Here is a 23,347-nt window from a genome sequence, read left to right on the forward strand (position 1 = left end):
CCAGAGGGTTGTTGATGAAGTTCCTTTCTTTGCAAGGCACCAGTTCCTCCCACACAGGCCAGTCCTTCTTCGTGTAATGCTGAGCACGGTCCCTACTATCCCACACGCACAGAAAACATGGGTACTTGGTGAAGCCAGACTGTTGTCCCAACAAAAAGTTCACCATCTTCAGGTCAACACAAATAAACCACTTATGCTGATCATAACCAATTTTCTCCAGCACATACTTCACTGCTTCATAGTTCTCCTTCAGTGTAGTCGAGTGAGCCAGGGCAAACTGGTTGCCATTGTGTAGCAGAACACATTTCAGTGATCGCTTGCTGCTGTCAATGAACGGTCTCCAATCTTTGGGTTCGTACTGTGAAACTCCAAGCTTGAGCAGAAGCTGCGCAATATCTGCACAGTACACCAAGTCTTTCTCTTCCGAGAAAAAACGGAGGTACTCTTGATGCCTGTTGCGGAAGAAGCTGATGTGAGCACTGTCAGAGAGGAGGTTTTTTTCCCTTCAATCTGGATGCCAACAGTTCAGCAGAGTCCTTTGACAAGCTGAGGTCGCGAACTAGATCATTCAACTCCTTTTGGGAAAATGGATGTGGAGCATCATCTTCAAGAACCACTTCTTCTTCTTCTTCTTCTTCTTCTTCTTCTTCTTCTTCTTCTTCCTCTTCCTCTTCCTCTTCCTCTTCCTCTTCCTCTTCCTCTTCCTCTTCCTCTTCCTCTTCCTCTTCCTCTTCCTCTTCTTCTTCTTCATGTCCTTCAACACTGCAGGCATCTTCATCACTAATGTCAGGAAGTTCTCTGAAGATAGGCACTGGAATTTCATCACAATGAACTACAGGACGACATGCTGATTGAAGATCAGGATTAACTTAGTTTTGATCCCCCAACTTTATGCTTTGCCGCATCAATTTATGGAAGATTTTGATGTTTTATGACTTCAAAGTGATCCCTTTTCAACATAATCACCCAGAACTATTGGACCTGAATACTTCTTGTCATTAAAATAAACATTTCCAATCAAAACGATTATTCGACATGGCATTTTACCCCCACCAACTTCTTCTAAAATGCTCCACACAAGCGTACATGTGAACAAAAACGTAAAAAAAATGACATGTGGCCATAGCTCAAAAACTTGACCTGATTGAGCAAAACCTATGTGATTTTTGGATTCAGCGCATCAGATTCGTCCTAAATCAACTGAAAAAACGCAGACAACAAATTTGTTGTTGACCAGTGTAATCAAGCACATGATTTATAAGCAAAAGTTTCCAAGTCCAAATCCCTGACATTTCTTTGGTCCACACATATAGCCATGCATATGCTCCACCACTGTGCTTTGGCCCTGTGGTGATCACACAGGGTCCCCGGACGTTTGACGGTCTATTGATCCCTGTGCCACCACTGTGCTTGCTTCCTTGCTGCCACCAACCCGTTACTCTCGGGTACACACTGAGTCCAGACAGTTATTAAAATTGAACCAAATAAACAAGTTTATTTTCTAAGCGTTAACAAGTTTATGGTTTCTCAGATAAAATTCTTGTCAGTTTCTTAACTTTAGTTTCTTTATCAGCCTGTACCTTCCTAATACCTTCTGACTAATTATCTCAACTGTTTGACTGACTCCTCTTAACAGATTCTCTCACTCTCTCACATCAGACTAACCCAAACCACAGACTTATCCTCTCCCTCTCTTCTCTAACTCCAGACTGACTTCTTAACAACTCTAACTCTAACTCTAACAACTCCTCCCCTTGGGTTCCTATTGGTTAGTCATTTTACAATTAGTTAACCCTTTCCTTATGAACCCAGTATGATGTCACACACCTAGGAGGGCAAACGGCACAGGTCCTTTCCCTGTTTTTCCACATAAGGCTTCAGATAGGTCTGTTTGCCTTTCTGGCATGGGCAGCATTGTAGGTGGGCCCTGGGGCCACTCTCACGAACCAGCATATGACAGGCTGGAGCATCCCCTGCTGCTGAAATTGACCAATGGCAGCAGGGCCTTGTGGGCATTCCTCTTGGTGCAGAATCAACTTCCCAATGGTGGCACTCCAGGACCAAGATAAAATGTGACCTGCCAGGCCACTCGGAATGCTGAGATGGACAGACCAATGGTCTGACTTGCTCTGAGGTAGCGTCCTGTGTTCCAAACACCAAGGACTCTGCTGGAGGAAACTAATATCCACCTATTCCAGCACTGTTCATCCTGCAGTGACCACATTGATGCCTTTAGAGAAGCCCCCAAAGAAGGAGAGGAAGCCTTTCCCCACTGGTACAATGGAACCAAAGACTCATAGAAGTGTAATCAACCCCAAGTGTCATCTGGTCCAACATCCTGCAATTCAGGAATCACAGCTAAAAAATCCCCGACAGATGGCCATCCAAACTCTGTTTATAAACCTCCAAGGAAGCATAGTTCACCACTTCCCAAGGTCCGTTCCATTGTTGAACAGCTCTTACCGCCAGAAAGTTCATCATAATATGCCATCATTATTAGGAATAGAGAGCAATTGGCTGTTAGAAACTCGGAGGTATCAATCATCCTAGAATTTCACAGCGGGAGTGTCTGGTGCATAGGTCTAGAAAACTGGGGACAGGAGAGTTAGAATTATGTGCAATCCCAAGGGAGGGAAGGCGCATCATGTTTATATCAGGCAAGATAAATGCACAGTATCCCATTAGATTAAAGAGCTGTCAAGGCAGGTTGGTCGATCCTGTTGTGTGACAGTCGTGACCCACCCCTTTGCTAGGAAAAGGTTGTCAGCGAACAAACCACACAGGTATATGAGCCCTGTTTATACGCAAAGGTAATGCGGGGAAAGTGTGTTCCGATAAGATATTAGAGTTACAAACATCATTCAAACTTGCTCTGTAATAAATCCCACGTCTGGCTGAATTTTCTATAATTTTATTGGCAGGTTCTCCCTTCAGGGCTTGTTTATAAGATCAGTTATATCTAAGCTGCATTTGCAGCTCACTCTTTTCCTAAATTAACAAACCGCTGGTCAGAAGATGGAAAAGAAGACAGCAGTTGAGAATGTCCCACATAAATTTCCAGGCTCCAGTATGAATCCTACCCAAAGAGGAGGTTAATTGGTAGGGTGGCAAGAAGAGACTGGAGCTGAGTTTCCCATTATCCTGATAACATCTAGACTGGGATGCTTTAAGGCAGAAATATTCAATGTGGTGCTTTATAAAGGTGGTTAGACTACAGCTCCCATCATCCCTGGCCATTGGCCATATTTATTGGGGTGGATCCTTGTTTCTTATGGAGCTGTCTATAAAACCTTTTGGAAATTTAAGTAGGCTCCAAATACCATAAACTAGTGCTGTGCCAAAAGAGAAAAGCACATCTGCCTTGAAAAATAAATAAAACTCCAACTGTTAAAGATGAAAATTCAAAAATTCAAAAATCACCAAAGGGGAAGAAAAATAGTTGCTGAAATTCTCGTAGACGGGATGCATGAGGAGATAAGAAAAGTCTGCTGGATCAGACCAATGGTCCATTTAGTCCTGGTCTCCCAGTGGCCAACCAGATGCTTGTGAGAAGCCAGCAAGCAGGACCTGTGTACCACAGTATTCTGCCCATTTGTGATTCCAATAAGTAGTAACCAAACAAACCCCTTTGTTGCAGTCACTACATTATCACATGAGCACTGTTCCACAGCATTTGATATTTCCATTTACATACATTCATTCAAAATAACATGGGTTTATGAAGCAATTCTATATCCTCCCACCACGCTGATGAATAATTCTACGAAACAGTAGTCAATATCCAGAATCACTGTTCAGTGTTGGACATCATATTTGCTGAATACACAAAGCTTCACAGCTTGTCTTTCAGCGTACAAAATCTGGTACCTTGTTTCATTTAAAGATTTTCAGAGACTTTGAGACTAAAGATTTCATTTTGGACTTGTTATGGTTTGAAGGAATTCTATAAAAGATTGTCTATTGCGTATGTACATGGTCATCGTGTTGCCTAGACATTGCTGACATTTGTCATTCCAAGCAACTGGTATTCAGAAGCTCTCGCAGCAGATGCAGAACATAGCCTTCATGGCTAGTAGCCAATGAATTTGTCCAATTTTACTATCACCCCCATTTGTGGGCATTATTAAATGTTGTGGGAGCAAGTTCCAGAGTTCAATGATGTGCTGTGTTGAGTTTGCCCTAAGGGATAGCTCTGTTGGTAGAACATGGGACTCTTAGAATCATAGAATCATAGAATCATAGAATCATAGAATCATAGAGTTGGAAGAGACCACAAGGGCCATCGAGTCCAACCCCCTGCCAAGCAGGAAACACCATCAGAGCACTCCTGACATATGGTTGTCAAGCCTCTGCTTAAAGACCTCCAAAGAAGGAGACTCCACCACACTCCTTGGCAGCAAATTCCACTGTCGAACAGCTCTTACTGTCAGGAAGTTCTTCCTAATGTTTAGGTGGAATCTTCTTTCTTGTAGTTTGGAACCATTGCTCCGTGTCCGCTTCTCTGGAGCAGCAGAAAACAACCTTTCTCCCTCCTCTATGTGACATCCTTTTATATATTTAAACATGGCTATCATATCACCCCTTAACCTCCTCTTCTCCAGGCTAAACATGCCCAGCTCCCTTAGCCGTTCCTCATAAGGCATCGTTTCCAGGCTTTTGACCATTTTGGTTGCCCTCCTCTGGACACGTTCCAGTTTGTCAGTGTCCTTCTTGAACTGTGGTGCCCAGAATCTTAGGGTTGTGGGTTCCAGACCCACAATGAGCTAAAGATTCCTGCAATGGGGTGTTCCTATTTCCATCCCAAAAAAATATTGGAAGTTAGGCTGCACTGTCTTCCTGGGTGCCCAAACTTTGGTCAAAGCCCCAAGAAAGATATCCATTAAGTAAGGTAAAGGTAAAGAGACCCCTGACCATTAGGTTCAGTCGTGACCAACTCTGGGGTTGTGGCGCTCATCTCGCTCTATAGGCCGAGGGAACCGGCATACATCTTCCGGGTCACGTGGCCAGCATGACTAAGCCACTTCTGGCAGAGCAGCGCACGGAAATGCCGTTTACCTTCCCGCCGGAGCGGTACCTATTTATCTACTTGCACTTTGAGGTGCTTTCGAACTGCTAGGTTGGCAGGAGCTGGGACCGAGCAACAGGAGCTCACCCCGTCACGGGGATTTGAACTGCCGACCTTCTGATCAGCAAGTCCTAGGCTCTGTGGTTTAACCCACAGCACCACCCGCGTCCCTAAGTAAATGGGTCTTTTTTTGAGTCAGGAAATGTGGGCAGTCAGGGAGGCTGCAGATAACATGCACAAACCACTCTTAGCCACCTTGAAAGCCCCAAACCCCTCACCCAATGAAATTCTAAAATGATTGGAGGATGAGCCCGAAAAACAGAACCCTGTTTCACACCACTAGTATAAATTTGAGCCCTATTCATTCAAGCATTCAGCCTCCCCATTTGTCAATCATCATGGACCCTATGATCAGAAGATGAGGCATCATTGGTGGTGCCTCCAATGAGGGATGCTCAGTTGGCATGCATCCTTGTCTGCCCAGCACATATACCTGGTATATCCCATAGCCATTCAGTCATTCAACCCTTCTACACCATATCTATTAAAATGCTCAGGACGGTTTGCAATGAAATCATGTCTGCCAATTCACCTTGAACAGTCTTTTTTTGGTCATCCATTTATGCACATCCATCTACAAACATTGTCATATACCTATATTATCTATATCTATTCATTCAGCCTAGCTTGTTTGCTAGGAAGACCTTTAAAAGTGTGGCTGGAATATGTATACATATGAAAACAGAGATTACTAATAAAATGTCGGCATCATGTTTTCCTCTGTTTTATTAAGCAGCCTTGCAATGTAATTATTTCTTCTTCCATGTGCTGGGTCGAACCAGAGACGCTTGGCTTCTCTCCCCCCACCCCCCAATCCCCACCCAAATACTTTTTTTTTTTTTTTAAGAAACCCTATTGTATAAAAATTTAATGAAGGCAAAGACCTTGAAAGTGTCATCGGCAATGCAAGCCAAATGCACATTTCTTTTGATAGAGTATGCAGAATAAAATGGCTAGCAGTTAAAATCCAGTGGAACGGCAATAATGCGAGCTTGTAATTCTATTTCTCATTCCCTTGATTACTGTCTGATGTTTTTGTTTATCACTGAATCACACGCCGGTCCCTTCATTTGCAGCCCCGTCGTGGGCAAACAACTCACGTTCCATCATGAAAAACACAAAAGGCCAGGAGAATAAATTGAACAATGTCCCCTCTTCCGCTACTTAAGGCTGCAATGATTCCAACTTTTTTATCCATTCCTCTCCCCTTCCCCTCCCTTCTCAGCCCAATACAAATGCCATTATTTTAAGAATTGGAGAGTCTAATCCTTCCTAAATTACATTAAAGCACCTGTTTTCTGCCATTTTTCTTTTCTTTCTTTTTTCCAAGAGTTCATACGAACATTCCTTGTTTAAATTAATGAGCTTCTGCAGAATTTGCCTTGTGGGAACTGAGGATGTAATTAAGGTTAGGAGCACATGTGCTTGTCTTAGTCAGTGTTGGGGAGAGTGGTGTGTTGGTTGAAACATCTGAAATTGCATCTATTTAATTACTGGCACGCTGAGGTCTGGTTCACACATGCATGTACAATGAGCAGAGCCACAGAAATGAATGAAGATGAAGTCATAATACTGCTCTATTCTGCCTTGGTCAGACCACACCTGGAATACTGTCTCCAGTCCTGGGTGCCATAATTTAAGAAGGATATGGAGAAACTGATATGTGTGCAGACGAGGGAAACCAAGATGATCAAGGGTCTGGAAACCAAGCCTTATGAGGAATGGTCAAGGGAGTTGGGTATGTTCAGCCTGAAAAAGAGGGGATTGAGAAGAGATATGATCTTCAAATATCTAAAGGGCTGTCACATGGAAGAGGGAACAAGCTTGTTTTCTCCTGCTCTGGACCCAAACCAATGGGTTCAAGCTGCAAGAAAGGCGATTCAAACTCAAACATCAGGAAGAACTTTCTGACAGTAAGAAATGTTTGACAGTGGAACATTCTCCCTCGGGAGGTGGTGGACTCTCTCTCCTTAGAGGTTTTTAAAGCAGAGGTTCGATGGCCATCTGTCGTGGATGCTTTGGTTGAGATTCCTGCATTGCAGGGGGTTGTATAAATGATACTCAGCTTCCCTTCCAACTCTACAATTCCATGCTGCTATATTTCTGTGGCTGCATTTAAATCATAGTTACCTGACATCTACAAATTAGTAGATGCATATGTTATGCAATTCTGCCTCTGTCTGTCTGTCTTTCTGTTTATCTGTCTGTCTGTCTGCCTCTCTCTCTCTCTCTCTCTCTCTCTCTCTGTGTGTGTGTGTGTGTGTGGTGATGCATAAATGACCAGCTCCTACATCTGACTGCCTTGAACTGGCCAGCATCTGCCCTGTTCAAAACCTTCATGGGAAACCAGTGGAATGACCAGTCCTTTAAAGCCAACTTCAAGAGATATTTAAATCTGCAGTCTATGCCCAACACTTAACTCAAGCGCAGATACTTGCTCTGTAGCTGAGGGCGATGTAAAACGAGAAGATATGCATGACATGAAAAGTTGTAACATACTTTCTTCTCCTTCTTCTTCTCTCCCCCCCCCCCCTTACACTTACATGAAGAATTTATCTTCTCAGTCACGCTCGGTATCATTTTTCACAAATGAATGGCTTTCTCCTATTTATGCGCTGTGCTGTTTCTGGCTATCAAAATGAATAATGCTTTGGGAGAAATGTTATATTAAAAAGAAGAGAAAGGGAGAGAAAAGAGAGGGCAGGTTGCTTCTAGGTGGGAGGGGGATAAGGGTGTTGTTGTTGTTTTTAAGTCCAAATTTAACCTGTTTCCATCTTGGGCCATGTTGATGCCACATTTCCCAAGAGGTTGTTGTTTTTAAAAATCATCACTGGTTTCCATTCTCATTCAAATTAAACTAGTTCAATTAAATTAAATTAAAACCTCTATTTCATGCAGTGGTATTGACTCCAGCATAAAGACCCTGTTGATGGCTGGATTCCCTTGTCTTGATAGCTCAGTGAAAACCACCCCATTGATGTGGCACCAAGTTAGTGGCATATTCCTTTTTTAAATAAAGTTTTATTAAAACTTTTCACGTTACATTGAAAAAAACACACCAAACTAAACTAATCTAAACAAAAAAACAGAAAAAAAGAGGGAGAGAGGAAAAAAGAAGAAAAGTAAAGAGCTAAATTTTACAGAGTCCTCTCTCGCAGAGATATCCTAACTTTTATCCCATACAGAGAAGGATGTACTCCAGGCATCTCCAGCCTTCGGCCCTCCAGATGTTTTGGACTACAATTCCTGTGGGAATGTCCAGGGAGGCGGGAGAGGATATATTGTTTAATTATATCCTTTCCAACTTGCGTTAACAAGTTCTTTAATTTAGCAGAGTAACATTCACCCTTTTTAAACTTACACAGTGGATAACTTGTTGCCAGGCTTGTTTAAGCCTCTAAAATAAGTTTCCTGGTAATTCCCCTTTATTCCCTCCTAAAAAGGAATAGACACAACACAGTCTTGTATAAAAGTATAAAAATAGTTTACTCACATTCTGTTCGCAATGGATCCCAGAAGGCAGATTTAAGTTACAAAATATATACACCTGGAATCTATCCCATAAGGAGATAGTTCCTTTGTCCTCTCTTGGCTGGAAACCAAGAGAACATCTTAGGCTGATGCTTCTTTGACGAAAGCAAAATGGAGATGAGAGAGATGTGGTGGCCAGGCCTGTGCTTTTGCTACCTGCACAGGTAGAGTCACACCCACCTCTGGTCACATGTAGAAGAAATTTGTCCCAGCACAGGAGGAAACAGGAAGTTTATCTACTGGCTGGAGAAACATCCCTCTTCATATCTAAACATGTCCACTCTAGGAATGTTGTATTTGACTGCTCTGTGTTTCACACACCACAGGTCCTATCATCCCTGACCACTGGTCCTGTTAGCTAGGGGTCATGAGAGTTGTAGGCCAAAACATCTGGAGGGTCGCAGGTTGGGGATGCCTGATGTACTCACTCATCTCTTACCTGGGACCATTTGCCTCCCCCCTCTCACCCTGGGAGAGCTCCCCTTCCCTCCCTCTCACACGGGGTCTTTCACCAGCTGTCCGCCATCTTCATCTTCATGCAATTCTTACCAAAATACAAAGAGAGAAAATATTAAAGAAAGTAGTAATTGAATAAAGAGAAAAAATGGAAGTAAGGGGGAAAAGGAAAATACTGTAGGTCAAAGACAGATAAAAATAACTTCCAGCTGTTTACCTGTCAGTTGTATATACAAAAATTCTTAAAGTGGTCGAAAGTTCAATCTAAATTAATATCCAACTGTTCCTCCCTCTGCTGGGCCATATCTTGGACTCTTCAAGTCATTAACTTCTGCAGTTCCTGCATTGTGGGGGGGGGGAGTAGATTTCCCTTGGCGTTCCCTTCCAACTCTACAATTCTGTGAACCAAAGCTCTGTCCCTTTTTGAGGCAGATTCATATGTTCATCGGCCAGCACACTTTCCCCAAAACTCAGTTCTCCAAATGTTCAAATCAGATTGCTGCTGATTCTTTTCTTCAAAGTCGCTGATAGACTTTTGCATGCCACCCCAAACTCTTGAGTGGTGTAAGATTCCAGGGGTTCCAGATGCTTGCCCAGGATTTGTGTTTCCTTTTGGGAATGAGGCCCAGTGGAGACTGTGGTGTCTTTATGGCATATGGTCTACTTACACATATATACAACCTGAGCCTACAATGGAGAGGTTCACAGCATTAATACCCCAAGAGAGTCTTGTTTCTCCCATTGCTGCAACCTTGGATTCAAACAGAAATCAGCCATTGTGCTCTAACCTTCTCTCCAGCTTGCTGCCTTTAACAGCCTGTAACCTTTTCTCTTCCACATCACACTCAACTCAGACTTAAACTCTGACTTTGTCTTCTAATTCACTCTGAGTTGAGTAAGGGGCCCTCATCCATTTTCCATCTGCTTTCTTAATGGCCCATTACCTTCCCTTTGCTTTCTTAATGGCTCATCTCCTGAACATGGGAAGCTGTGTCCGGGAATTAGGAATATAGTCTAGTTTAACTCCCAGCCTTGATTGCATTCTAACACCCTCTGGACCCAGGAATTTAGGGGAGTCTGGCACCCAGAAACTCATAACATTATGCATTTTTGTGCACAATTACCCAAATATATGCATTTTTCTGCACATCTATTGGCTGGAGAACTGCATCGCAACATACGTAGAAGCTTGAATTTCAAAGGTCGGCTGTGTTTCAGTTTGCACATTGTTCTGGAAAGTGCAAATTAGGTGGATTCAGCTTTAAATGAGAATGGGAATCGATGCTTTTCCTCATCCCTAGATCTTACAAAAACATCACAAGTCTCCAAGCTCTCTTTTGTGAAGGCTGATGCCACTGGAACTTCCAACTGCTCAGGGAAGTTAGCATGAAACAATGTATAATTAGACAAATCCTTCAATGCTGCTCCTTGCTTATCTCAGCTCTGACTGATCCTGCCTCTATCTTCTCATCTCAGATTTGGAAGTCTCATTTTATTATTCTGGGGTCAAGGCAGTTCTGAGAAGAAAAACAGAAACACAGCAAATTAAGATGTGCAAGAGATTAAGGTGCTTAGGTTAATTGTGTTTTCATTTCCTTAAAAAGAAAATTTGTTGATAATTCTTAGAAAAAGGCATTGGTCTTCTTAGTACAACAGAGAGCTCTGCCCAGACAGAATTAGTGCTTAAGTCCTATCCCACTTACCTGGGAGTAATCCCCATTGAACCCAGTAGGATTTGCTTTTGAGCAAACATGCATAAGATTGAAAAGCTAATTCATATAACTCAGCCCAGCAATAGATTGCTGTTTTTGCATTGTCTTTAATTTGCTTTTAAAACATTTGCATCACATTTGTAGGCTCTGAGAGGACTTGCAAGAATCATATCAAAATCAATGAAACAAAACCATAGAATTATTGAGTCGGAAGGGACTTTGGAGGTCAACTCCCTGTTCAGTGCAGGATCTGTACCATGGGTGACAAACCCACGGATGCAGCTAGCAGCCCAATATTTTTTTTTACAAAACCCAACTGATCTCATAGGTATTCAACTGTGATGTCAAAAAGGTTTTATAGCCCAACCATTCCCCACAGAGGAATGCACAGGAACCGGAGCAGCAGGACCCATCACCAGAGCTAGAGGGGTCCCTGCCTCCACAAACATGGTGGGCTCTGAGGCGTAGGGAACAGCAGGCAGGGTGCTCCAAGGGGCTGAGGCAGGTAAGTGTGGGATGTGATACATAAGTAGCAGTAAGTACAACATTCCCTGTTTTCCTAGAGTGGACATGTGAGGGAATGTTTGGTCCAGCCAGTCACAAACTTCTGGCTGGGACATACTTCCTTTGCATGTGACTAGAGGTGGTGACCTTACCCGTCCAGGTAAAACAAAAGGACAAGGCAAGCCATCCCTCTCTTCTTCAACTTCCTCTCTTTGTTGAAGCAGCTTTTTAGCCAGAGATGCCCTGTTGGCTTTCAGTCAACAGAGGACAAAGAAACTACAGTGGTGCCTTGGTTTGCAACCGTTTTTTATTACAACTGTTTTGGATAACAACCATGTCAAACCCTGAAGTGTGTATCCCTTTTTTTGGATTACAACTCTTTTTTTGGGGGGGGGATTACAACCATTTATTTATTTTTGAGGCCCCATTGGCGAAAGCGCACCTTGGCTTACAACCTGTTTTGGTTTACAACTGGACCTGCAGAACAGATTATGGTTGTAAACCAAAGTATCACTGTATCTCCATATGGGTTAGACTCACATGTATATATCTGTAACTAAGTCTGGTTTCAGGGATCCATCTGTGAACTGATGTTGCTGTGAGTAAACTACTTTTATATATCTTAAATAAGATTGTGGCGTGTTCATTCTTTTAAGAGGGAAAATTAGGGATCTTACCAGGAATCCATATTGAGAAGCTTAAACAAGCCTGCAACCAGCTACCCGCTGTGCGTTACAAAGGAGAATGTTTAAAACTCTGCTAAGTTATAGAACTTGCTAGTTAGGAAGGATATTAATAAACAATATATCCTCTCCTGCCTCCCTGAACATTCCCACAATAAGGGCCCACAGCCCTCACTAGCTGGCCACTTGGGGCTCACAAGCTCTGGGAGGAGGTGTGTGATTCTTCAGCTGGAGCAGGCTTAAAACAGGTGAGGGTCACATGCTGCAATCAGCATTCCAAGTACAAAAGGGCAGCAGAGCTGAGGTGCTGTGTCTGCTCAACTGCCCATGTTGAGGGACCTCAGGTTGGATGTTTTGGTTAGGACTTTGGACATGTGGATTGACCCAGACTAGGGACTTGACATACTGACAGCTGCATGAAGTAGTAATTACCTTTATCTGCCTACGTTTTCTTTTCTGGTCTACGATGACTGGTAGTGGCTCCCCAGGACTTCAGACAAGGTGTCTTCTCCAGATCTACCCAGAGAAGCCAGGGGTTGAACCCAGGACCTTCTGTATGCAAGGCATATAATCTGCCACTGAGCTCAAAACCCCTTCCCTGAAATACTGGCCTTGGGCACTTGATGGTTCTCTCTCTCTCTCAGGGACCAAAATGTCATGAGCTGACCCTGCTGGTTCGTCTGACTGTATGGGGCAGCTTATGTTGGCCACCTGACAGTCAAGAGAGAAAAGAACTGCTCTTATAAACCTGACACTCCAGTATCCCACCCCGCCTTTGTTTTTTGCCAGCTATTATGAGATGCTGTCCATGGGCATTCAATCCTAACTTAATTAAGTTGGCAAGCCTCAACACTGCACTGTCGGGGCCTGTTATATTTGCGAACCTGCTGGGTATCAAGTATTCGTCAACTGCCTGCGTTAACTTTTGATCCACATGACATGCAATAAATCTAGGCTGCTGCCCTGCTGAGTTTGATTTTATAACCTCAGCGTTGTTAAGGCAAACCCTGCATCTCAAAGCCGGTCCCTGTCAGGCCCTCTCCCAACTGCTATTCATGCCTTGCCTAGTCCTGATCTGTCCCCCCTTTTTTTGCTCCTATTTTGATTGATCTGCCAATCTCTTGAGAAGGACTCGAGCATGTTCAGAGCCATAAACCTAAGATGATCTGTGTGCACCTCTTCTTGGCATCTAGCAAGCAGGTGTGCCAACTATAAACCCAGAGAGAGAGATGCTATTAAAAACCACTGAGCGTAGAATCTGGGATCCACAGCACTGGTGGGTATTTGGGTATGCAATGGCTGGATATAGCCCTAGCAAAAATGAGATGCTGGTGATGATTTCAATTTATTTGTCACTTGTCACATAAACAGTAATATCCAAGGAAATTATTGCACATGCAGAGTGATGTTTGTGATTTATTTTCTTGACAGACTTTACAAAATTGCCAGCATTTTCGTTTGATTTTTTCTCTTAAAATACCGTTTTTTTGTATGCAATTATCCCTAACGCATGCATTTTGCAAGCAACTTTACCCAATAGGCTGCATCATCGCATGGCAAAAATAAAAATACATTTATTTCACAAATAGGTGCATCCATGCACCTTCTTCCCTAATAGACAGTTTTCTATACACTTTTTGTTGTTGTTGTTTGAGAACTGCATTTTTTTTTTTTTAAAGCAAACCAGGAAAATGAGTTTTGAAAGATAGCTACATTTCTGGTTGCATATTGTTTCGGGAAGAGTGAATCGGGTATGTTTGTGTTAGAATCAAACCAAAATTATCCAGCTTCTCTGTCTTTCTCTGGGGTACCATTGACAGCCAGGTTCTACCTGTTAACTACAATAGCTATGCTCTGTCTATATGGTTAGAGGCAGTAATACTTCTGAGTATCAGTTGCTGGCGGTCACAGGAGGGGAGAGTGTTCTTGTGTTTAAGCCCTGCTTGCCTGTTTCCCACAGGAGTGCCAACTTGGCCCCGTGTCCAATTTGTGGGTGCCTGTCCCCTTCATGAGGAATCTTGTGGGTGCTCGGGCACCCAGGTCCACAGGGAGTTGGCACCTATGCACAGGTACATGGTTAGCCAATATGAGAATGGGAGGATGAGCAAGAGAGAACTGTGGCTATTTTAGATGCGGCGAATACCCAAAGCTTCCAGAATGAGAAGTTTTGCATATCCTGAAAGGCAACACACCTATCAAATTATTGATGGAAGTGCCATATTAAAAGTCAGTGCTCAGAAAGCATTTAATGCTAAAGTAGTATTTCACTGTTCCATCACTTTGCATGCTGGTTGGTCTGTACCCAAGGCCTTATGTGTGGTACCCAGATCAAGCAACCACACATTGGATTCAAACCATGCATTCCCCCCAACTGATACTCTTTAATAAGCCAGCTCAACTCTCTCTCTCTCTCTCTCTCTCTCTCTCTCTCTCTCTCCTGCAATTAATTTTTATGGGGTTGAATTTATAGCCAGAGAGCACATAAATGAGGCCATATATCAAGCGGCCATGCTGTAATCCTGACAACAAAATTATTTGACAGTAAAATATCAAATATCCTTTTAAACACTTTTTAAAGTGTGCCAGAGGTGACTTTGAAGCAGGCCGAGCAAACAAACTCTCCCTGCTTTTCGCTTGATGATTTGTGTCCATTAGAGTTCGTCCGTTGGCAAAATGTTCAGGAATATAGCATGATCATAATCAGAAAGCAGGGGTACCTTTACCTTTACCTTTTAATCAGAAAGCCCATAGCTCTCTCCTGGTTCCTGCTAATATCTGCCAAAGTAGAGCTGTTCTCATGAGAAAAATCCATCAGCTAGTAACTCGGGGGAAGGGGGATCGTGATTATCCTGCTGGCCCCACCCCAAGTCAACATCCAGGGCAGGGGGCTCCCTCTACAGCAGGGATGGGGAGTTTGTGTGGCAATTCCCGCCCCATCCCAAGATGAAGTAAATAAAGACACCGGACACAGAATTAAAGGTTAATGGGCGAAAAATGGCCACAACTTTATTGATTACAGGAAAGAGGGGTATTGGCTTTAGGCATTGGCCCTACCAGACTATCCGGTCTAACCGGGAAGGGTTAAGCACCAACCGGAGGAGCCCCCGAGATGCACATCCCTGGGATGCTCCCCAGGGGGTTACCGCTCGGGGGCGCGCTTTAGGCCCTAGCCTCCGTAGGTTTCGGACGAGGCGACGCCCCCCGGAGTCCTTTAACGAATTACCCTTCAAGCTTTGGGGGAGGTGATGGCTTTCCTCCCCCCCAACCTCATTTCCATAACAATGCCCCTGCCAATGCCTAACCGCCAAAACCAAGGAGTTGTGATGTTTTGCTACGAGGTAGGCGAAAAAACCAAGTGGCTTCAAAATCCAGCCAATTAGACAAATGGAAAAACTCCTACCAGGCCCCTTACAGCGATCAGCCGAAGCCCATAGCAAAGTCCAGATGCAAACCTAGAGGGGGGGTGGGTGGGAAACCGCTGCTGCTCTGGGAGGGAAAAGGGGTGAGCCACGGCTGCCCCGACCTTAAGTGAACCCTGGGAGGCCCGCCCCCAGCGCCAGCCGATTGGCTGTCGCTGTGGGCGGTGAATATTAATGAGCTGGGGAATCCCTGCTTCTCACGGGGCTGACGCCAGCCCCGCGAGATTGCTGATGGGGGCGTGAGCCCGCAACTCCACCCCCTCTTTAGGTCAGGAGTGGCTTTGTGGCCCTCCAGATACAATCATAGGATTTTAGAGTTGGAAGTTACCCCAAGGGTCATCTAGTCCAACCCCCTGCAATGTGGGAATCTGAACAAAAGCACCCTTGACTGATAGCCATCCTGTTAGAATTCCTGCTCTATGATTGCAGTCATGGGATTTTTGTCTATCACATGAGGGTGTATGTTTTGACTCCACAGAGTGGGAAGTGACGGAGACAGGATGTTTGTGTTACTGTGTTCTGTGAAGTGGGACTATTGTCCTTTGTTCTTTCTCTTTGCTGTCTGATGCTAGAGAGGAGGGAGCCATGTTGCAGTGCTCCGTGTGTGTTTATATGTAAATAAAGGTGATTAGCCAAAATGCTGAGTTGCTGAGGTCTGTCACACAAGCTGCAAAGACTGCAGTTCCCTAAGTGTGCCGGTGTCGGTTGGCATCGGTCGCTGTGATGTTTGGGCAGAAGAAAGCTTTTGAAGCTCCCGAATGATTGACCAGGAGGGTGGAAACATGCCAGTCAGGCACATGTCTCTACCAGGGTCCTACTTGAGTGTAGGCTGAGCTCCTGACACATCCAACCTCTGCTTAAAAATCTCCAAGGAAGGAGAGACCACCACCATTCCACTGTCAAACAGCTCTTAGTGGCCTCCAACTCCATCAACCTCATCTTCGTATAGATGTTCTGTGGGATAACCAGCCTCATATTACTAACATGCCTGTTTAATTAATGTGTGAAGGGGTTAAACCAATAGAGAGTAAGCCGTCCTGCCAGACTTAGCTCACCTTAGGAGGGACTAGGTGATCAAGCCTTTGTTTTCCCTGTCTACCTAAAAAGCTCAGCATGTGAAGAGGTTCAGCTCACTGCTGAAATTTAGACCCAAATCTCTCTTGAGTTCCTATGCCAATAATTTAGGAACTTTCACCACTTTTGCAACTAAACAAAGTTTTACTGCATGCATGAATTTTCTAAATGATTTATGGAAAAACATATGAATCTGATCTTTGGAGAATTTGTAAGTAAACCATTTTTAACTTACCAAACAGGTGGTCTTTTCATTCGCTGGAGGAAAAGGGAAGTTGTGGAACTCAAAAGGGCATCTTTTAAAAGGATAAAAGCTTATATTTCCACACTTTTTTCTACAAACCCTTGGACTGAGGTATTGCATAGGAGTATCGGTTGCTGTTGTTGTTGTTGTTGCTGCTGCTGCTGTTATTGATGTTAAATTTTTGTATCTTTATTTTTAGTTCTTGCTATGATTTATGTGGAAATTGTTCAATTTGGTTGTGTGCATTTTGATGTATTTTATTTATTTTTTATGACTACTTTGCTTGTTAGTAATAATGTAAATATTTTCATGTTATAAGCTGCCTTGAGCATGGCTTTAATTATGGGAAAGTAGCATACAAATATGCTAAAAAGCAGAGACATCACCTTGCTGACAAAGGTCCGTATAGTTAAAGCTATGGTTTTCCCAGTAGTGATGTATGGAAGTGAGAGCTGAACCATAAAGAAGGCTGATTGCCAAAGAATTGATGCTTTTGAATTATGGTGCTGGAGGAGACTCTTGAGAGTCCCATGGACTGCAAGAAGATCAAACCTATTCATTCTGAAGGAAATCAGCCCTGAGTGCTCACTGGAAGGACAAATCCTGAAGCTGAGGCTCCAGTACTTTGGCCACATCATGAGATGATAAGACTCCCTGGAAAATACCCTGATGTTGGGAAACAATGAGGGCACAAGGAGATGGGGATGACAGAGGACAAGATGCTTGGACAGTGTTCTTGAAGCTACCAACGTGAGTTTGACCAAACTGGGGGAGGCAGTGGAAGACAGGAGTGCCTGGCGTGCTCTGGTCCATGGGGTCACGAAGAGTCGGACACGACTAAACGACGAGCATAGAAATAAAAATATGATATCTGTCTGAAGTCTGAAAGGCTACCTTACGACACATGCACAGAGGGAAAATGGAACCAGCAACAGGATTCCTCCAAATAAAAAAAAAATTGTGTACACTTCTTCAGATACCATACTTAGTCAGCTCATACCAATAACTTACTTAGTTGGTCTCTAAGGTGCTACTGGAAGGATTTTTTTTTTTTGTTTTGTTTCAACTACAGCAGACCAACACTGCTACCTACCTGTAACTAGGATTCCTCCAGTACATTTTTCACATACTTTGTCTCCGCTGCCTTTGAAACTTTTTCCTCTGCTTCCTGCAACACCTAAAGCTTACCTTTAGTTGCTGCCAGACTGTTCCTTTCTTGATCGATTGCCCAACCCAATGCCTGCTCATTCTCAGCAGCACTTAAAAACTTTGTTTATTAGACAACGTATGGCTCCTTATGTTATTTGCAGAGGATTTTAATGGTTCTCCTTGTATTGTTCAGGATACAAATGTCTGTATTAACAACAGCAAGGGCAGAAACATCTCTTAATATGCCCAGCTCATCAGAGTGGCTCATCCTTATGGGTGCCTTAATAAGGCATTTAAAATCATAGGGAAATGCCACCTGACAAAAAAAATATTTTTTATTTCCACTTTCCCGTCCTACCTTCTCGGACCCACCACTGAATAACCAGGTGGAAATCATGCATGAAATATGATTCTATTTAGTTTAATGGCACGCAGAGCCCAAATGAGCACATTCAGTGTATTATCTTAGCACTGCAAGACTCCATAATGTTTAATGCAATGGGAATCTGTTCAATACTGAACACGAATGAATGGGAAACGAGGCCTTGCTCGGCCTTCTTCCCATTATCAGCAGAGCAGTAAATTCCAAGAAGCTGCCCCAGTTGTGCTCATTTCCAAAGTTTGTTGTATTTATGGACACAAATCCCACTGTATATACTCTTAGTTGTTAGACCTTGCCTTCCTTACTAGAGCCTCCCATGTCTGAATCCATTCCAAAACCCATGTTTCTCAATCATGAAAATGGCAGTATGCCTATAGGTTAGCAAGAAGACAGTGGCATGCCTTTGCAGAGCACTTGATTTCGCTCTTGGCATTGCTAGTTCAAGCATCTCAGCAAATGATGCATTTGGGGAAGGCCTTGATCATGCTGTAAGCAGGATGAGTGATAGAGATGGCAGCACTGGCTGAAAGCTGGACAGGGACTCAAAATGGGCATCAAAAACAGTCTCCTAGAACGTGATGGGTTTCATATCAGATGTATGCAAATAGGGGTGTCAGTGTGACCAAAGAGTGTATGGCGTTCAAGAGATGTGCCCCCCATGGGTAGGGAGAAGGAAGGAATTTGCCCCGCCTTCAACCAAAATGAGAACCCAAACTCAGCTATGCCTTGAAATTCACACCTCTCCAAATTTCATGATGCGGCTCTCTAACCAATCATTGTGTGCAAACACAAACATGTTAGGTAAGCATTTGCATAAAATGTGTATATAAGTGAAAATAACATGCATTACATGGGAGACAACTGATTTGCAAAAATAGAAATGTGTATTGATCTTTCCAATATCCTCCAACTCATTCTCATGGCTTTTGGACACCACAGAAAGACTTTAAGAAGCAGGCTGGCACACTAAGTAGAATAATAGAAGTGTAACCACACGACCCCAACCCCTCTTTCCACCCTTTTTTTCTTCCTAATTGTTTAAACCAATTCATAAACCAAGAACTTATACATCGACCACTAATAATGAAACATGTAGATATTTTCCACATTTATTATGCTATTTTTTGTGATATACAAATGACATGAGAAAACTTGGTATACTTATTTGTTTAACATTATTCTTGTTTATAAAACCCATAGAAGAAGAAGAAGAAGAAGAAGAAGAAGAAGAAGAAGAAGAAGAAGAAGAAGAAGAAGAAGAAGAAGAAGAAGGCTGGCTCTCAAAGCTATTGCAGTTCTTCTTATATATCTTATGGAACATGATATTGATGGGCTTCAGCATGGGGAAAACAATTCAGTCCACTCCACCGCCAGTCCTTAATGCCAGGGGCTGCCAAATATTTGGGACTCGTGGGCACATTTGCAAACTGTTGCAAGCACCATTCACCTGGCACAGTTGTCACACAACTATGCACATGGATGCATACTGAAGTTGTTTCCTCCCCACCAGCGTTTAGGCTGAAAAGAGTTGTTATTGTTCTGGCTTTTTCTCTCCCCTGCCCCCCAGCCCAATGTGATTGTGATCTTACTGGAGAATGCAGCTGGAGAGGCAATAGTTAACGTTCCCAAGCCTACTCTCAACATGGAAGGTGTGGAGAGGTGGGACACCTGGGCCCCTAGGAGGAGCTAAAGTCCACCTGGGGGCCCTGCACTGACAACCCATGTTTTACCCTCTTTAGAAAAGTGATGGGGGAGGAAGCTGGGGAGATAGAAACAGAATAAGCACAGCTACATAATCAATAGTTTTGTGTGCAGGGTGGGGGGAAGGGGCATAAATGGAAAGCACAGTTATGAGTAATAATAGAGCAAATTCATGACTCCTGCTGCATCTATAACTATAATTTTGCAAAATGACGCAAATTATTGGGGCCTGGCAATGTTGCCCACGGAAGCTTAAATGTTTTGTAAGTAGTATTGATTTGGATTTGAATGTCAGAGACTAGTCTTATCAGCCTCCACTGCCCCACCAACCAACATTGGCACAGACAGAAACACACACATACACACACAACCACATAATGATCATATTGTCCTCTGAATTCTAATTAAGTGTCTTTATTTTGAAAGCCGGCAAACAGCAGTGCAAGTATGCAATTATCAAGGTAGTTATTGACCCTTTGCGGGGGCAGAATGACCACAATTTTAAGCATTGCTGAATAGCGCATGATTTGCATTGAATGAAGCCCTTTTTTTCACCAAGATGGATTGGTTCTGCTTTCTAAATATATAATTTGCAGTCTTGAAAGAGATGACTTAAATAGTTCAAATGGAACATGAGACGGTTATTAACAGGTCTGATGACATGGCAATGTGAAATATTAACCTTTGCAAAATCAATCGCCTGCTCATCTCTCCTTGTCAAAGGAAAACTAATTGAATTAGTCAGCAGAGAAGTTTGGGTCTGATTCAGCAAAGCAGAGCAGTGCAAAGGTTGGGTTGGATCCGGCACAACGAAAGCTAATGAGCAGGTGCCAGACAGATACATGAACTGGGGGTGCTCCAAAGCTCTCTTCAGGGTATTACACACTTGAATAAGCAGAACATGGATGTGAGAACAAGAACATTAGCTCTGCTTCCACCCAACGCACCATTGTCCACCCCAAAGCCAAGGGAATTTTCAGCCTAAGGGCTGCATTTACTCACAGGCAACTTTCTGCAGGCCACAGGAAGGTTAATATGGCCAGAGGAGGGTGTTGTTCCTCACCTTTGAACAATTGGGTGCATCCCAGCCATGCAAAAGTCATCTAGTCCGGCCTTCTGCAATGCAGGAATCCTAGCTAAACATCCAGGACAGATGGCTATCCAACCTCTGCTTAAAAACCTCCAAGGAAGAAGAGGCTCCAACCTCCCAAGGGAGACCATTCCACTGTCAAACAGCTCTTACTGTCAGAAAGTTTCTCCTCATGTTTAGTTAGAATCTCCTTTCTTGTAACTTCAAGCCATTGGTTCAAGTCCTACCCACCAGAGCAGAAGAAAACAAGCTTGCTCCATCTTCCAAGAGATATTTGAAGATGGCTATCATATCTCCTCTCCTCTCAGTCTCCTCCTTTCCAGGCTAAACATATCCAGCACCTTCAACCATTCCTCCTGAGGTTGGGTTTCCAGACCCTTGATCATCTTGGTTGCCCTACTCTGTCCATGCCCCTGCTTGTCAATATTCTTCTTAACCTGAGATGCCCAGAGCTTGACACAGTACTCCAGGTTTGGTCTGGCATCTGGCATCTAGCCAGGTGAGGTGGGGAAAGATTCACCCTCAGTCACTAGAGCATGAGACTCTTAATCTCAGGGTTAGGGGTTCAAGCCCCATGTTGGGGGAAAAGATTCCTGCATTGCAGTGGGTTGGACTAGATGACGCTTCCAACTCTATGATGCTATGATTCTGTCTCTATGGCAACAGAGCAACCTGTCTGGATACGGTAAATAGCAGTGCTTGGTTGGCCAGCTAAGACCATCACCTTAACAAATGAACTGGTTTGGCTGCTTAGGAGCCTCTTCTACTAGATTCTACACAGAAAACCATCCAGCCCTGTGATCCTCAGAAGAAGAGTGGCACAGAAATTCAATAAATGAATAAACAAATAGTTTCATAATGGTTTTCTTTTATGTTGATACATGAAGTATGGAAAGGTCCCTTTGGTCTTCAGCATAGTTCTATCCACAACGCTGGATCAGCATTGGATCGCTCTCTGACAAACACCCTGGCCTCTGATTTATTGTAATCAGTTATGGAATCTCAGAGTTTTGGGATGAAAAAGAGGCAGAGGTCATACTCCAGGGATCCAGAGGCAGTAATATGTTTAATGTGGTGGTGCTGGCATTTTCAAACTTTTGCTTTTGTTTAAAATGTAGGGATGCATTAAATGTGTTTACACCATAAAGCTTCCACTGCCCTTTTCAAAATGCTTCGCACAGCATCGCTTTATCTCTCCTGAACAGTGCAGAATTTATAGCTTTCCGAGGCTGGCAAAGGTTCCCTTCTTCTCATTTCCTTTTGTACTTGCAATATTAACAAATCATTTAAGCGCAATTCCCATACAGCCCTGGTGCACTTTACAAAGTAATAGAACAATATAACATTGCAATACTGTCCTAGATGGCCCCACAAATTAGGCAAAAATACAATCAGTCGACCTCCCAGTGTCAATTGAAATGAGTACAGCAAACCCGTCTTTATTTCTTTGGAGAGGATAATGCCTGCAAAAACATTTGCCACTTTGGTATCTCAAGAAATACTGGAATATGCATGAGTCCCTGTTGTAGGAATTCAAGGTAACAGAGAATATGCAACATAATAAAAGCTTTCTTGATCAGCCCCAGAGCCTATCTAGTTAAGCTTCCTGTTTCTTGCTTCTATAAAGCTCACAATAGCTCTTTCCCATAGTTGCTCACCAGCTATAGTCTTCTGCTTCTAAAGTGTGAGGACTACTGGCCAAAATATTGGGAAATGATAGAAAAAACAGGAGACAATTGGAGACTGCTGAGCTTTGAAAAATTAAAGAATAGGGTGCAAGATTGGTTTCACTATGCTCAAATTCAAGAAGTTTTTAAGTCGGACAAAAAAATAGGATTCCAGGTGGAAAAATCGAAACTAGAGACAGAACTGTTAGAACCTAAGACCAAGGTACTTTCGAGAATGTATAACTTGCTGCTTAAATGGAATACTCAGGATGAGACAGTCAAATCAGCCATGATAAAATGGGCTCAGGATATTGGGTACAACATTATGTTTGAAGACTGGGAAAGGTTATGGACCACTGGAATGAGATTTACGGCATGTAATGCCTTGAAAGAGAATATTATGAAAATGATATATAGGTGGTACATGACCCCAGTCAAACTTGCAAAAATTTACCATCGAGCCGATAATAAATGTTGGAAATGTAAGGAGGCTGAAGGGACATTTTTTCACCTTTGGTGGACTTGTCCAAAAGTGAAGGCCTTCTGGGAAATGATCTATAATGAATTAAAAAAGGTGTTTAGGTACACCTTTCCCAAGAAACCAGAGGCC

General features: G+C 43.2%; 1 protein-coding gene and 2 long non-coding RNA genes across 3 annotated transcripts in view; 2 read left to right on the forward strand and 1 right to left on the reverse strand.

Moving 5' to 3' along the window:
* The window catches only part of RIT2 (Ras like without CAAX 2), a 268,996-nt gene extending 261,366 nt beyond the window's left edge, over positions 1–7,630 (forward strand). Inside the window, exon 5 of the mRNA XM_081881677.1 lies at positions 7,410–7,630. Within this exon, the coding sequence (XP_081737803.1) occupies positions 7,410–7,544 (135 nt within the window). The 3' untranslated portion in view covers positions 7,545–7,630. The remainder of the gene's footprint in view (positions 1–7,409) is intronic.
* LOC309352913 overlaps positions 1–23,347 on the forward strand; it is a 911,067-nt gene that overhangs the window by 479,245 nt on the left and 408,475 nt on the right. The gene's annotated exons all lie outside the window — the stretch shown is intronic.
* LOC309352895 overlaps positions 1–23,347 on the reverse strand; it is a 553,927-nt gene that overhangs the window by 172,801 nt on the left and 357,779 nt on the right. The window lies entirely within an intron of this gene.

The sequence above is a fragment of the Podarcis erhardii genome (genome assembly GCF_964252035.2).
Source record: "Podarcis erhardii genome assembly, chromosome: 11".
Classification (NCBI taxonomy): domain Eukaryota; kingdom Metazoa; phylum Chordata; class Lepidosauria; order Squamata; family Lacertidae; genus Podarcis; species Podarcis erhardii.